Here is a 15,182-nt window from a genome sequence, read left to right as displayed (position 1 = left end):
CTCCGGTGCTGGGCAGTGAGCACAGGGCCCACTACAGGACGTCGGGCCCTCAGGCCACCCTCATGGAGCCTGTTTGTGATATACACACACACACACACACACACGCACACTAGGGGTGCATGATAATTATTGGACTGATATGAGTGAATTTTGACATCATACAGGTAACATTAAAAAGAGCTCTGATAACAGATTTTTTTTTTAACGCTCCAATGAGGCGAGATGACCCATACTGTGCGGGTGAGCAAACCAATCGCTCATTTTGTCCTGCCTTTGATGATGATCTTCCCCTGAGCTTACTTGTAAACAAATATTCTCTTTAAGATCAAGGACGTTGTTCCAAATGCTGCGTGATGAGGGGAAAACCCCCATGGAGCACACAAAAAAACAACCCATCAGCCACCTGAAACACCAGCAAAAGGTTTGCCAGAGACCTCCGTGGCATCACGCCGGCTGCTCGGAGCGTGTGCCCGAACACTGTGCACCTTGCTGGGCCACGCCAGGTGGCTCCTCCCCCCCATACTCTGGTTCTCTTGGTAGTAGTAATGTCATGAGATTCGACTAGGACAAATCCTAATTTGTTCCAGTTCTTTGTACCTCCAGGTGTGCACTACACGACACTAAATTTTAAATTTATTCAGAATCTTAAAAAGTAGATATATCGGTCTTGAGAAGTTATCGGTTTGAAAAAAAAAAGATATCATGCAACTGATATATCTGAAATGAAAGAATAAAATTGTACAGTGTCCCTAAAGTTTGAACCCATGTGCAAAAATGCACATATAATTTTTTATTTTATTTTTTTATTCAAAGTTTGATGTGTATAATATATTGTTTTAATGTAAAGTCTTTCTTGTATTCATATATTTTTTCCCAATGATTTAGTAAACACATTTGATGTATTTCTACATGATGAATTCAACCTTTGTTTGTGTAATGCATGTGATGCATACAGTACAGTGGATCAATGTGAAGTGTAATGGATGCCATACGGTACATATCAGATGAGGTGGAGGATAGGGTAGCCCTTGATCAGCCAAGCATGAACCAAAACAAGTGGACTCGTCTGGTAGTTAAAACGTGAAAGATGAAAAACGTGTTTGCGTTCCTCCAACATTAAAGGGCAGATTAATTCCAAGATCATAGCGAAGGGAAAAAGAAATATTCCTTAAAAAAAAAAAAAAAAAAAAAAATTTGGAGCACGATGAAAAGAAGTTGTCTTCCACTTTCCTTTTCATCCACGCCATTAAAGCCACACTTGATCAACTTTTCAACTCTTTTGATGCCGTTGAAGGCGTGCGTGGATTTCTTTGACTACAAAAAAAAGTGACGCTGCACATTGCTGACGGAAAAGACATCACAATAAAAGTTTCACCACATCACAAAACGTTTGTCGCTTTCAACCTTGACTTTTCTCTCCCCCGAGAGACTCCGTGTGTTCCCTGCAAAGCAACATTAAGGCCACGCTCCAAACAACAAAAAGTTCAAATGTAACGTTTGGGTTTTCCTTCAGAACATTTTATGTCATTTTCAACCAAAACCAAACCTTTTTTAAAGCTAATTAGGGGACTTCCACCCCAACTTTACATATTAATTCTCCAAAAAATAAGAAGAAAGAATTTGATTTAAATGGTGCATTGAAGGGTTTTTAACATTTTTGACCATAGTAATGCATATTTTCATAATCATGATTTGGAATAAAATGTTATTATTATGTGCAATTGGTGACAAGACTGAAGTCATAGTTTCCAGTAGTTTTAATGGCCTTTTGTGTTATGTTTCAGGTTTTTTTATTATTATAGGAGCTATCATTTTTAATTACATTTTGTTTTCACATTAAATATTAGTTGCAACAAGGACTTTTCCTTATTTTTAGCAACTTTTTGCTTTAGTTCCAAGATTTCTAAGAATGTTATGTCCATACATGTCCTGTTTTTTTAGATTTTTTAATGTATGCGTTCTAACAGGGTTTACAAGATTGAAGTTGTAGTTTCCAGGATTTTTTTTTTTTTTACTTTATTTTGAAACAACTTTTTGCTTTAGCTTTCAGGATTTCTAAGAATTTTGTGACCATACCTGTAGTTAAAATGTTTTTCGTTATGACCGTTATGACCATACATGTAATGTTTCTTTTTTGTTTTATTTTTTTTGAGTTGTAATTATTTTGTGTTTTAATATTACATGTAAGTTGTAAGACGGAATTTTATGCGACTTAAGTCGTAGTTTCCGGGATTTTTAAGAGGTTTATGACCATACATATAACGTTGCTGACTTAAAATACATTAATTATATCATCCTAATTATGAATTTAATTGTAATATTACGTATTATTCGGAACAAGAAAATGTAGTATGAGGTAAAAGTCGTAATCTCATGGAAAGTGTTATTTTCTAATGTTAATAATATTGATCTTTTTACATTTTAGCACTTATTTTAGATGAATTATTTCTTGATCATTTGTTGTATTACAGAAATAAATATCACCAAACTGTCATATTACGACAAAAATGTGTCATAACTAAGAAAAAAGGAATTTTCTTTCTCATTCGAGAGAACAGTTAGTTGTATTACAAAAATGACCAAAAAAAGGTGCAATTTTGTACGAATAAGACTACAGGAACAAAATAAACAACTAAGAATAAAGTTGTGATATGAGGGGGAAAGAGCTGCTAATATTGCGTCTTAGCGGTGGTGATTTCTGCTGGTACTTTTACTATGATCTTCTTTGCAGTGTGGTCTTAATACTCGCATGGCAGGTTTCTTTGGACTCGTCGAAAAAGCATGAAATTGTGAATGCGGTTTTGGATGAGACGTTACACTGCAAACAAAGGAGCGACGGGCAAACGGCTTCATTTTCAAGTCTCTTCCTCCTTCCAGCATCAGCGTACGCTGCCTTCACAAAGGCACCTTTGCCTCCACACGGTGACGTTTGGTGCCTTGTGGAGTATTGCACTTTGAAGGACGTAAAACATGGAGTGCACACGTGGGGACGTGAGGGGCGGACGTCACTTCCCCTGCAGGTTGCTCAGCTCCAGGTCCTCCTTGCGCCTCTTCTGCTGCGTGAGGAGCGAGCTGAAGGGGTAGAGTTTGGCTTTGGCCGGGTAGCGCTGGCCGGCGATGTCCACCTCGTAGTCGCCGCGGTTGATGAAGTCTGGCGTGATGGCGGCGGGGAGGCCGTCGGGACCAGGCGGCGGTGACACGAAGCCCAAGCAGACGTGGCGCTCCAGCGTGTAGCTGTAGGCGCTGCTGGTGGTAGCCCCCGCCAGATGGCCGTTGCGGTAGACGGGCTCGCCCCACCAGGGCCACAGGTCCAGCTCGGTGTCGTGGTCCTCCAGGACCAGCATGACGAAGCGGCGGGAGACGCCGTCGTGGCGCTGCTGCAGCAGAGCGTCGCGGCCGAGGAAGTCCGTGTCCTGACAGGGAAAACAGACACCATAAATTTAATTTGTTTTGGTTTTCAGATTTTCATGCATCAATTATGCAAATTAGATGATGTAATTTTTTCCTGAATTCCCAAAAAAATGAGGAAAAAAAGTTTTAATTTTAAAAAGTAAGATCGAATTTGATGGGATTAAAGGGGTAAAATTGTGGCTCACATGATCATGACCATACAAAATTTGTAATAAAAAGAATGAATCAATTACAAGAAAAAGTTGTAAAATTGAAAATAATATTTAGTGTAATAATAATAATATATAATAAACCTGCAGTACGGAAAACACATTTTGATGGAAACAAATAAATAAATACAATTTCTTAATTTAATTTATTTCATTTTTAAATAGTTGTATTGCGATTCATACTGTATATATTTGTTATTTTATTATTTGTATTTTTGTTATTATTTTTTATTTGTTTTTGTTATTATAAATTAAGGGGACAAAAATGTTCTGAAGATATTATTTTGAAGATAATATACAATCAAAAAATCAAATAATGATAAATGAAATCCTCAAATGATAAGACTTTTTTTTGCCTCAAGAGTAAAGGTGTACACAGACTTTATCAAACTTGACCCGGAACTCCCGCCCACACTCCAGCGGGGTGGTGAAGGCATCCAGGTCTTGACCCCAGAAGGCGAAGAACTTCTCGATGCGGAGGCTGCGCAGGGCGTAGTAGCCAGCGTTGCGGATGCCGTACTTCTGGCCCACCGAGATGACCTCGTTGTACACATGCAGCGCATACTGCCGAATAAAAATGCCCAGGTGAGACTTGATGTCCTTCTGAAGGAGCTTTTGGAAAAAGACGAGGAGGAGGCGGCTCACCTCGATGGGGATATACAGCATAAAGCCTGGCTCGCCCGTGTGAGTCATGCTCATCACCCGGATCCCGTTAGCGTAGCCGACGCTCATTTCCTGTCGGCACATGTACAGTAAGCAACGTGAGCCAAGACTTTACTGGAGCTCCTTGTGGTGTCCCCCCACCTTGCAGAACATGGAGGGAAAGTGGTCGGGCGTCATGGAGACGTAAGAGAGCTCCGCCAGGACGTCCATGGCACGAGGTCCGATCAGATTCAAAGCTAGAAGAAACCAAGAGGAATAAGACAAAAAAAGAGACCCAATGAATGAAAGGCCTACCAGTGTATTTCCAGCTGACATCCTCTAGGTGGAGGTGTGGGTCACTGGGCATGTGCTTCTTGATCCAGGACCAACAGTGGACCTGTTGGTCTGTCGGGGAGATGATGAAGAAGCTGCGGAGGAGAAAACAAGGGGACTGCTTCCTGCTTGTGCCTTTGAGGCGAAAAGGAGGTAATTTTTCCCCCCCACCTGTTCTTGCTGATGCGCACCACGCTGCAGTCGTTCTCGTAGCCGCCTCTCTGGTTCAGCATTCCCGTGTGGACAATGTGACCTACCGGAACGTCCAGGTCGTTGGCGCACAGGTGCTGCAGCAACTCCAGGGCCTCGCCGCCGGAGGACTAGACAGAGGAAGAGGAGAAACATGCAGTACTTGAACGCATCGGTCAACAGGAGGACTTCCTGCATTTACTTCTCAGTCTCAAGACACGTTTCATCCGAGAGGAGACTGAAGAGCATGGAAACGTAACATAAAAGACGACGCGACAAGTGTAAGCGCATGCAGAGCTAGATAAGATGCAGCTACTGCCATCTTCAGCAAGAAACATCAAGATTCAAGAGATTCAAGAGAGTTTTATTGTCATGTGCATGGTAAAACAGCAGTTATACTATGCAATGAAAATCTTATTCTGTTCATTCTCCCAAGAAAAGAAAGAAAACACAAGAAAGAATAAGAACATAAGAAACATAAACATATATACCAATAAATTAAGCAACAACAACAGAAGAGACATTAATACAAACAAACAAACAAACAAACAAATAAATAAATAAATAAATAAATAAAGTGCTATGAGTGTGTGCGTGTGTTGCGTGCGGCGTGTGTGAGTGCTTGGTTGAGAAGCCTGATGGCCTGTGGGTAAAAGCTGTTTGCCAGCCTTGTGGTCCTGGACTTCAAACTCCTGTAGCGTCTGCCTGACGGTAGGAGTGTGAATAATGAGTGTTGTGGATGTGTGCTGTCCTTGATGAGGTTGTGTGTTCTGCGTAGGACTCTAGATTTATAAATGTCTTGCAGTGAGGGGAGGGCTGCCCCAACAATGTTCTGTGAGGTCTTGATCACCCGCTGGAGTGCCTTCCTATCACGTGTTGTACAGTTACCGTACCAAACAGTGATGGAGGCGGTAAGGACACTTTCCATAGTGCATCTGTAGGAGCAACTAAGGATTGTGGTGGGCATGCCAAATTTCCTCAGTCTTCTCAGGAAGTACAGTCTCCTTTGGGACTTCTTCATCATTTGTTGGGTGTTGTGAGACCAGGTGAGGTCCTCGCTGATGTGTGTGCCAAAAAACTTGAAGGTTTTCACCCTCTCCACCTCAGTCTCATCAATAAACAGGGGTTTATGTGGCTCCTTTTCCCTTGTTCTTGGGTCGATGATCATCTCTTTAGTCTTATCTGTATTGAGAAGGAGATTGTTATCACGACACCAAGCTATGAGGTCCGCCACCTCTCTTCTGTATGATGTTTCAACACCACCAGTGATCAGTCCGATGACTGTAGTGTCATCCGCAAATTTAATGATGCTGGTGTTGTTCTGGGAGGCCACGCAATCGTAGGTGAAGAGCGTGTAGAGGAGCGGACTCAGCACACACCCCTGTAGGGTCCCAGTGCTCACAATTCTTGAGCTGGATGTGCGATTGTGGACTCTGACTGACTGGGGCCTGCCTGTGAGAAAGTTAAACACCCAGTTACAGAGGGAGGGAGACAGGCCAAGTGTGAGGAGCTTATTTGTGAGTTTGTGGGGGCTGACTGTATTAAAAGAAGAGCTATAGTCTATAAATAGCATTCTGACATACAGACCCTTTCCAAAAAATGAATGTCATGGAAAAGTTGTTTAATTTCCATAATTCCATTCAAAAAGTTAAACTTTCACAGATTATAGATTCAGGGCCCACAATTTAAACGATTTCAAGTATTTATTTGTTTATTTTTACATAATTTGGGCTTCCAGCTCATTAAACCCACGAAAACAGGAATTCAAAAAATTAAAATACTGTGAAGAAATCAGCCCAAATTTTGCAGGGCATGAATGTTTTAAACTGAGTGTCACACACTAATCATCTACTAAAGTCAAATCACCTGCACAGGCTTCCCCAGGTGTCATTAAATTGCTTCAGTTTGGTTCAATTGTCTCAGTTGGGTTCAATATGGGGAAGACTGCAGACATGACAACTGGCCAGAAGACCATCATTGATACCCTCCATAGGATGGGTAAGCCACAAAAGTTCATAGCTAAGGAGGCTGGTTGTTCAGAGTGCTGTGTCCAAGCAAATCAATGGAAAGTCTAGAGGAAGGGCAAAATGTGGCAGGAGAAGATGCACCAGCAAAAGAGATGACCGTGGGCTTCAGCGGATTATCAAACAGGGAAGATTCAAGAATCTGGCAGAGATCCAGAAAGAGTGGAATGAGGCGGGAGTCACAGCTTCAAAAACCACCACATTCAGACGCATCCGGGAGATGGGCTACAACTGTCGGGTTCCTCGGGTCAAGCCACTTCTGAACCTGAGCCAACATAGCCAACGTCTCCACTGGGCCAAGGAGAAGAAGGACTGGACCGTTGGCCAGTGGTCCAAGGTCCTCTTTTCCGATGAAAGTAAAGTGTGCCTTTCATTTGGGAATCAAGGTCCAAGGGTTTGGAGGAAGACGGGTGAGGAACAGAACCCAAGTTGCCTGAGGTCCAGTGTGAAATAGCCACAGTCCGTCATGATTTGGGGTGCAATGTCCGGTGCAGGTGTTGGTAAACTCTGCTTTCTTAAATCCAAGGTCACCCCAACAGTCTACCAGAATGTTTTAGAGGACTTCATGATTCCTTCTGCTGCTTTTCGTGAGTTTGTTTTGTTCAGAACCCTGCGCACATCAGCTGATGTCACCATGAGAGGTGAGTGCTGTGTGCTCCCCAAGTTCAGCCACCCTCTCTGCTCCTCAGGAGTTTGGGTGTCAAAGCGGGCAATCAAGAGGTTGCCTCCAGCCACAGCTGTAAAAGTACATCAATGGGGAGCATTTCCGGCACGTGAGTGCAGACTTACCGTCAGTTCAAACTTGGTGAAGGACGACATGTCGATCACGCACACGGCCTCCTTGCAGCACTTCACCTCGGCGCCGACAATGTCAAACCAGTCGGGCTTGTAGAAGGTTTTGCTCTGGTCCAGAGACAGGAGATCTGCAGAAACGTGCAAACAACAATTCATGCACTGCCGGGAATCTCGCGGGTGGCCCTCAAGTCCGAACACATGAGCCAGAATGCATACGTTATACAATTATTACAGATAAATACAAAAAAAACATTTGTTTTGTTAAAGAATGATAGAAATCCATATTTTATTCTTAATGTTTATACATTTTTATGTATGTTAATAATTTGATTTCAGTATGCTGATATTTTACTTTTTTTTCACAATTATTTAATGTTAATGGTAACTAATTATTCATATAAATGTGAATATTTTCTTCTTTATACATTTTTATATTTTTTGTTTTTTTAATTGATTTGTTTTATGTTATTTTACAATTATTTAAAGTTATTTATTTTTAACTAATTAACAGTAAATAAATGCATATATAAATATATTTGTAAATAAATATAAATCAGTATTTTCTTTTTAATTTAATGGATACATTTATAGATTGTTGTTTTTTTTTGCAATATTTAATGTAAATTATTTTACACTAGTTATTAATATAGGGCCTACTCATAAATAAATATTGTATTTCAATATTTTCTTTTATACCGCTTCAAGCGGATGGATGGAATATTTTCTTTTATATATTTTTTTATTCATTTTTAATGTATTGTAAAATATTTGTTGTTAATTATTAATATAAATACATACTCATAAATAATTTAAATCAATATTTTATTCTTAATGTTATTTATACACTTTTATGCATTTGATTTTAGTATACCGATATTTGTCTTTTTTCAGTTATTTAATGTTCATTATTGGTACCTAATTATTACAAATATATGAATATACTTTGGGGACATTGTGTAGCGGAGTTGTGCCAGTGGATGATGGTTCGTGACAGTGGACTGATAATGGTCCTGATAAGGTAACGGTACCGCACCATGAATGTGTACCTTTGCCTGGAGGAACAAAGTACTTTGGCCTTTCAAAGCCGTGTTTCTCCATCCAGCGAGCCCCCTGGGTGTCCAGGCGGTCATACAGGGGACTGGTCCTCAGCTGACGCCCCGTCTGGAAGTCCCAGCGAGGGACCTTCAGTTCATACAACAAGGCTGGAGACAAATACACATGCCTTAGACGTATTTGCTTGAGAATTGACGGAGCGCGGACCTTGGTGGAGGTCAGCTGTTGAAGAGGTGCGGGTTGTCTGGTCTTATGAATAAAGGCCACTCACGCATGACTTCCATGACTCTGTGGCGTAGGAACGTGCGGCTGCTCTGCAGGTTGCCGAAGCGCTTGATGTCCAGCGGCCAGACGTTGGCGGTGGGGTAACCGTAGGTCATCCACTCTGCCAGATACCTTCAAATACACAGACGCACTAAAGTACTGGGACGTGACAATTCCGGACAGGACGTGAAAGACTATCTGGAGGTGGTGGAAAGACTTGATGTGATGTCAAAATAGTTGGCAGGGCGCCAAGCTTTATAGGTATTTTAAGATGCGTAGTGACGCCTTTAAAAAGAAATTACTTTTACAAAGTGGTGGGTGTATACATGGGGGGGCTCATCTCGCTATGAAAAGGGCCTTCCCCAGACTGTCCCCACAAGCATACAATCATTCTAAGGGGTGTAGCCCAAACCCTAATTGCTGAATTAATGGAATAAGAGGAGAATCTGAACACTTCCTGCACAGTGTTAACTCACTTGCCAGCCCCGCCAGCAAAGGCCAGTCCGGAGGAGTTCATCCCCGCCAGTACGTAGTAGCCCGACACCCCCGGCGTTTCCCCCATCAGACAGCGCATGTCCGGCGTGAAGGACTCGGGGCAATTGACCAGCTGCTGGATCTCGGCGGACTCGAGGCTCGGCATTCTCCTCAGCAGGGCGCTGAGCATCGGCTCTGCAGGGAGGGAAGAATCAGAATGGCTGTCACTAAAGGCCTGCCTGCAAAGCAAGCTGCAAGTTACCTATTTAGTTTTACACTAAACTCATCACACAGCAACTTAACACTCAAAAGGTATGAATGATAAATATCCAAACATGTACTAATACCAGTTTAAAATGAAAAAAAAAACTCTTAAAGTTTTCCCATAATGCATTGCGTCTGAACAACACATTCATTGAGGCGCTGCTATGACGTCAGCCTCTCTTTGGCCTCCGAGCTCCTCTGCTTCCCTCTGGTGGGCAGGGGCAGCATTGTAGCACCATCCATCCATTTTCTATGCTGCTTGTTCTAAAATGAAGTGCTTTGCTCAAACGAAATGCATTATGGGAAAAAACAAATGTTCATTTTACACTGATATTGGTACATGTCTGGATATTTACTACAGTAGGTATACCTTTTAAGTGTCCATCCATTTTCTATACCTCTTCTCCTCTTTAGGTTCGCGGGGGCATGCTGGAGCCTATCCCAGCTGACTTCGGGCGATAGGCGGTGTACACTAGTACCCCGTAGTAGTAGATTACAACGAGCAAGCACTCAAGGTCCCGAAGCCGAGTTACTTTGCTCACATGTGCACGGAGAGCTGTCCAGTGTAAGTGTATAATGCTGATTAACTAACCAGTTAAAAGGGGCCTAACAGCAAGATGATGCCCCCACAAACTACAAACACTTAAAAGGTTTAGCTCATCCTCACCAAAGTGGTCCCAGTCCTCCTGCATGTTCTGGATCTCCAGCTGGTTGCGGCCCTCCGTGAAGATGGGCTTGGGGTTTTTCTCGAAGCCCCCTGACAGCAGGCCTCCCTGCCACGGGCGAACGTATATCCTCCCGTCCATGTCGATCACCACTGGAGGGGGACGAGACAGGTTTAGTCAGTCAGCACAGCCACGGCCACGTAGGAAGTGACTGTCGGCTCCCGTTTGCCACTATGAGACGTGAGCAGACCTGGCGTGCTGGCCGGGAGCTCCTCCTGGAGAGGTTTGGTGAGGAGGTAGAAGTGTTCGCAGCCGTGCAAAGGAACTGACAATTTGGTCTCGCTTGCCTGGCCCAGCTCATACGCCCACTACATAAACACAGAAGAAAAAACACATTTACATTTGATTAGTGAGTGATTGTGACGCAAATCTGACTTTTTAATGATGTAACAGTCATATATGTCCCAAGAGACTGTTTATGAGCACCAAACGTGAGAATAATCCATCACTTTCGAGAGAAACCACCTTCTTCCTTATGGACATGATACCACTGACCCGCCCTGATCTACAATTTTGCAGACGACAGCTTATACAAAAAAAAACAAAAAAGCAAAGCAGGCTTCACTCTGCAAGCTCTGCCAACTATCCATCCATCAGCTACAGACGTAAGAGCTGGAAGTTTGATTTGATCAGTTAGTTTTCCTTCGGCAAAGGGGCTAACCTACCATATCATGATGTTGCTGTTACAATATTAGCACTTTAGCATTACATAGTTATGCTAGCATTGCTAACATTTGTGTCCTCCTGTCTTACCCCTTAAAGGAAAAGTGCCTTTTTTTGGAATTTTGTCCATCAGCCACAATCCTTATGTGAGACATGAACACGTTTTTTTCTTTCCTGTGCATTCTAAAGTTATAAAAGAAGCAAAAAAAAATAGGAAGCTAAGAATACATGTAATGTGATACACCTATTCTGCCTATAAAGCCTTCTGAAAAAACCTCCAAAAAGCGCCAACAACGCTCCATTTCCGTTATGTGACCTGCACATTCACCAAGCTACAGCGACATCATTATTATTGTTAACATTGTTACGCCCAAGAACTACATTACTGGCGTAGTGACAACTCGCCACACCACACCGGCTAGCTACTAGCCGGCTAGCGACTAGCTTCAACACACACTCGCTCATAATGCCTCAGGCCACTAGCGAAAGGTAACTGCTGCTGTGTTTTTGTTTTTGACGCTAGGTGTAGCGTTCCTTTCTGTGTTGCTATGTGAAATCAATGCACCCAGGAAGGAAGTTCCCAAAAGTATTCCATGTCATCATCAACGTACCTGCTACTACATGCTCACAGCATGGGTAGATACCATAAACCTTGTTGGAGCTTTTTGGAGGTGTTTTCAGAGCGGCCTTCCTAGGTTACGCACATTAATTAGCTGCCTCTTTTTAGCTGCTTTTATATCTTTAGAATGCACAGAAAACAGAAAGCTGTGTGTGCATGCCTCACATCAGGATTGCGGATGATGGACTTCCCCTTTAATGTTACATATGCTATATGTGATATGTGGCATCTACTACGTTGGACAATTTCAGCGTTAGTGTGTACGTAAAAAGCGGATAAAGTACACTTGAGACATACTCTGTCGGAGACAAACAGTAAATAGCATATTAACATTAAAGCTACAGACACAAAACGGCTTCTTCCCAGTAGGGCTCACAAAAAGCCTAAGAAGAGACTTTTAAATCCCACTCTTGCTGTTTCACCTGTCCAGCACAGTTGACAAAATACTCGCACTCGATGGAGCCGCGGTCCGTCTCCACCGCCATCACGTGACCCTTCTCCACCAGGACTTGCTGAACGCTGGTTCTCTCCAGGATCTGGACGCCTGAGTAGAGAAACGGGCGGACGAGCAGGTAAACAGGACAATAATATGCAAGTGTGTGTGTGTGTCTAAGGTGCGCCATGTAGCAGCGTGCCTTGTCCGGCTGCAGCCACGGCCAACGCGTGATTGACATCCGGCGGCGACACCACGGCGTCCGCGGGCAGATGTAGCGCCCCCACCAGGTCGTGAATGTTAACCATGGGGTGGAGTTTGGCCACGTCTTTAGGTTTGACCACGTTACAGCTGACCCCCATCACCCTGACAGGACAAAGACACACGCATTACGTTTTTACTTTTTGTTAGTGTTGTTACATTGCAGAGCCGTACAGCCATAGGAAGTGGTCATTGCTGCAAAAGAACAAATATTGACATCAGTACCTGCGTCAACTCCCGTGTGCTTCTTGGTATTTTATTATTTTTTTTAACACTGACATCACTTTTGCGTCTCATATCACAAAACGGTGGTGCGTTCAAGGACCAACGAGACATGAAAGCACATATTGCTCCTCTCAACGACCATCGAGTGTTGCTATGCTTGCGCCATGTTATTCCTCACTCCAACAGCGTCTATTACAATTACATGCAAACGCCTCATGGCCGATTATGCAAATTAGACCTTGACATCATTACACTGCCCCCACAAGTAGACTGCACTCCTTTGGGGAACATCGCCAACCTTGAGCATTTCCAAAACAAATCAACCATACCATACTTTTTTTTTTTAAGCACATCTATGTCCACATGAAAATGCATTTGTGGGCGTGTCCAGCTCTACATTAGCCAATCAGAAGCCAGGAGTAGGTCGTCCAGAAACCGGAAGGTTGGCCGTTCGATCCACGCTCCCTCCACCCAGTCACTGTCGTCGTGTCCCTGGGCAGCACACTTCACCCACCCTGCCTCCAGTGCTGCCCACACTGGTGTATGAATGCCAATGAGTGTTTGGTGGTGGTCGGAAAGGCCGTACGCGTGAATTGGCAGCCACATTTCCTACAGACTACCCCAGGGCAGCTGTGGTTACAGATGTACCACCAGTGTGTGACTGAGGAGTGAATGCATTTGTTGTGAAGCGCTTTGGGTGCCTTGAAAAGCGCTATAAAATGTAATCCATTGTTATTATTAATTTCTCTGTTTGTAAATCATCAGCTACGCATATGTACACCCTGCACTGCATATTAAAAACTGTCAGGCAAGCTAAAACGTTATTCACAAGGGATACACCCAAAAAATTGTGAACATACAAATACTGACTACAGGTCTTACTTGAGCCTCGACGCTAGGCGCTTCAGCGAGATGAAGCGGTCCTGATTTTGAGCCAAGCACAGAGAACCCGTCTTCACGTAGCCTGAAACACACAAAAACGGCGATGATGCGGTATGACTGCCTAAAACGCCCCGTCAGAAGCGGTGGCGGCTCACCTGTTTTGACCCCCGTCTGCTGCTCCAGCTGCTGGTACAGAGCGATGGAGTAGTTTGCCATCTGGCACTCGATAGAGATGGGCTTGGCCACGCTGACGATGCCGGCGCATAGTTTGGTTGTTCCGGCGCCCAGTCTGTAAACAGGACGCATGCACGCTCACGTTATATTGTCATTTCATTAATGCTGCCAAGGGGAGTCCGGGATAACCTAACGCTCGTTTTGTTTTATGTCATCAGTCGTAGATGTTTGGGTGCCAGATTTCCAGCGTTGCATGTCTTACCGTCCCTGTTCCAGGAGCACAATGTCAGTCCAGCCCAGCTTGGCCAGGTGATACGCCACTGACGTGCCCACGATCCCTCCTCCGCAGATCACCACACGGGCCTGGCTGGGAAGTGGCAGCGGCTGGTGGGTGTCGCCGCTCACAGCCATGCAGATAGGGGAGGTCCACAGGCCCCTGCCAGCCAGTGCGTAGCCCGTGTGAGGGTGCAGCAGCCTGGGGAGCAGGGCAGTGGGGGACAGAGCCCTGGAGCTCCGCACACAGCTGCACATGGCTGTGCGCTCTCTGAAAAACACGCAACAAACGCGTCTAAGCATCCAAATCTCACACAAAAGGTAAGATAACATGTCGACAAATTCACATTAAGCGCACTTATGGGAGGAGAAGTTGAAATGTAAATTCCACTGCACACATTTGCAACAAGGACTCATTCTGAGACGTTTAACTTACAAAAGTCCTTCAAGTGTCATAAATGTCAACTAATGTTAGCCAGAAGCGTTCCTGTCAACATCGTCTTGGCGGCAGAGCTGACAGCTAGCTTTAGCCCGCATTTAACCTTAGGTAAAAGTGTTACTAAATGATTTGCTTTAAGTGTATTTGTTTCTCAGTACGCTTGCGTGTCGCCACGTCTTTGGAGTTTGGAGCCACTGATGTTTATGTTGACTTTCAGTCCCAATGACAGCTAGCGCGTCATGCTAGGCTAGCGGAAAAGCTAGCTAAGCGTCAATCTGAACAAAGGGTACATTTCCACTCTGTCTTTATTTTTAGACCGAGGTCACTTACTTCTTTCAGTCCAGTCGCGTTGAGATTGCAGTGACAGTCATGAATAACCAAAGTCAGTGATCAAAGAAACTCTTGTTTGGCTTCAAGCTGCCCGCTCGCACACTAAGGTAATGGAGATGCTAGCAAGCGCTACTTCCGTGGGCCTTCAAAACAAAAGCTCTGTTTTGTTTTGACGGGCGGGACACGGAAATATGTGTACAGTGCCTGCACACGGTGCGTGCCAACTGGTTTTATAGTCTTTTATCATAAAACATGTACTTAATTTCTAATACCATATGTGCATTATGACAGATATTGCGTATTTGTAGTTTTTTTTTGTCTATATTAAATCTAGAGTATTTAAATGAATATATATGTCTGTGTAGGCTCTCAGTCAGACAGGAGTTGTCCATCGAGGGAAAGGCTTCTTGAGACGTCATCTGTACTTCTGTGGAGAAGGTGTCGGACGTTTCGCTCCTCATCCGAAGAGCTTCGTCAGCGAACTAACAAGTGCTGGTAGC

At 43.8% G+C, this 15,182-nt stretch overlaps 1 protein-coding gene across 1 annotated transcript; it reads right to left on the bottom strand.

The window, feature by feature from the left end:
* Positions 1 to 755: 755 nt before the first annotated feature.
* On the bottom strand, positions 756 to 14,826 carry pdpr (pyruvate dehydrogenase phosphatase regulatory subunit). The gene is made up of 18 exons (XM_054771055.1): positions 14,683 to 14,826; positions 13,903 to 14,184; positions 13,622 to 13,755; positions 13,467 to 13,548; positions 12,301 to 12,464; positions 12,088 to 12,209; positions 10,574 to 10,691; positions 10,326 to 10,475; positions 9,397 to 9,589; positions 8,928 to 9,052; positions 8,650 to 8,805; positions 7,598 to 7,731; positions 4,767 to 4,915; positions 4,578 to 4,690; positions 4,425 to 4,519; positions 4,266 to 4,355; positions 4,002 to 4,184; positions 756 to 3,413 (listed from the first exon to the last, which is right to left on the bottom strand). Exons 2-18 carry the CDS (start codon positions 14,169 to 14,171, stop codon positions 3,006 to 3,008), a joined length of 2,685 nt encoding a protein of 894 aa, XP_054627030.1. The 5' UTR covers positions 14,172 to 14,184; positions 14,683 to 14,826; the 3' UTR covers positions 756 to 3,005.
* Positions 14,827 to 15,182: the final 356 nt, after the last annotated feature.

The sequence above is a fragment of the Dunckerocampus dactyliophorus genome, chromosome 3 (genome assembly GCF_027744805.1).
Source record: "Dunckerocampus dactyliophorus isolate RoL2022-P2 chromosome 3, RoL_Ddac_1.1, whole genome shotgun sequence".
Classification (NCBI taxonomy): Eukaryota; Metazoa; Chordata; class Actinopteri; order Syngnathiformes; family Syngnathidae; genus Dunckerocampus; species Dunckerocampus dactyliophorus.
Note: the sequence above shows the minus strand (reverse complement) of the source record. Positions and strands in the feature narration are given on the sequence as shown.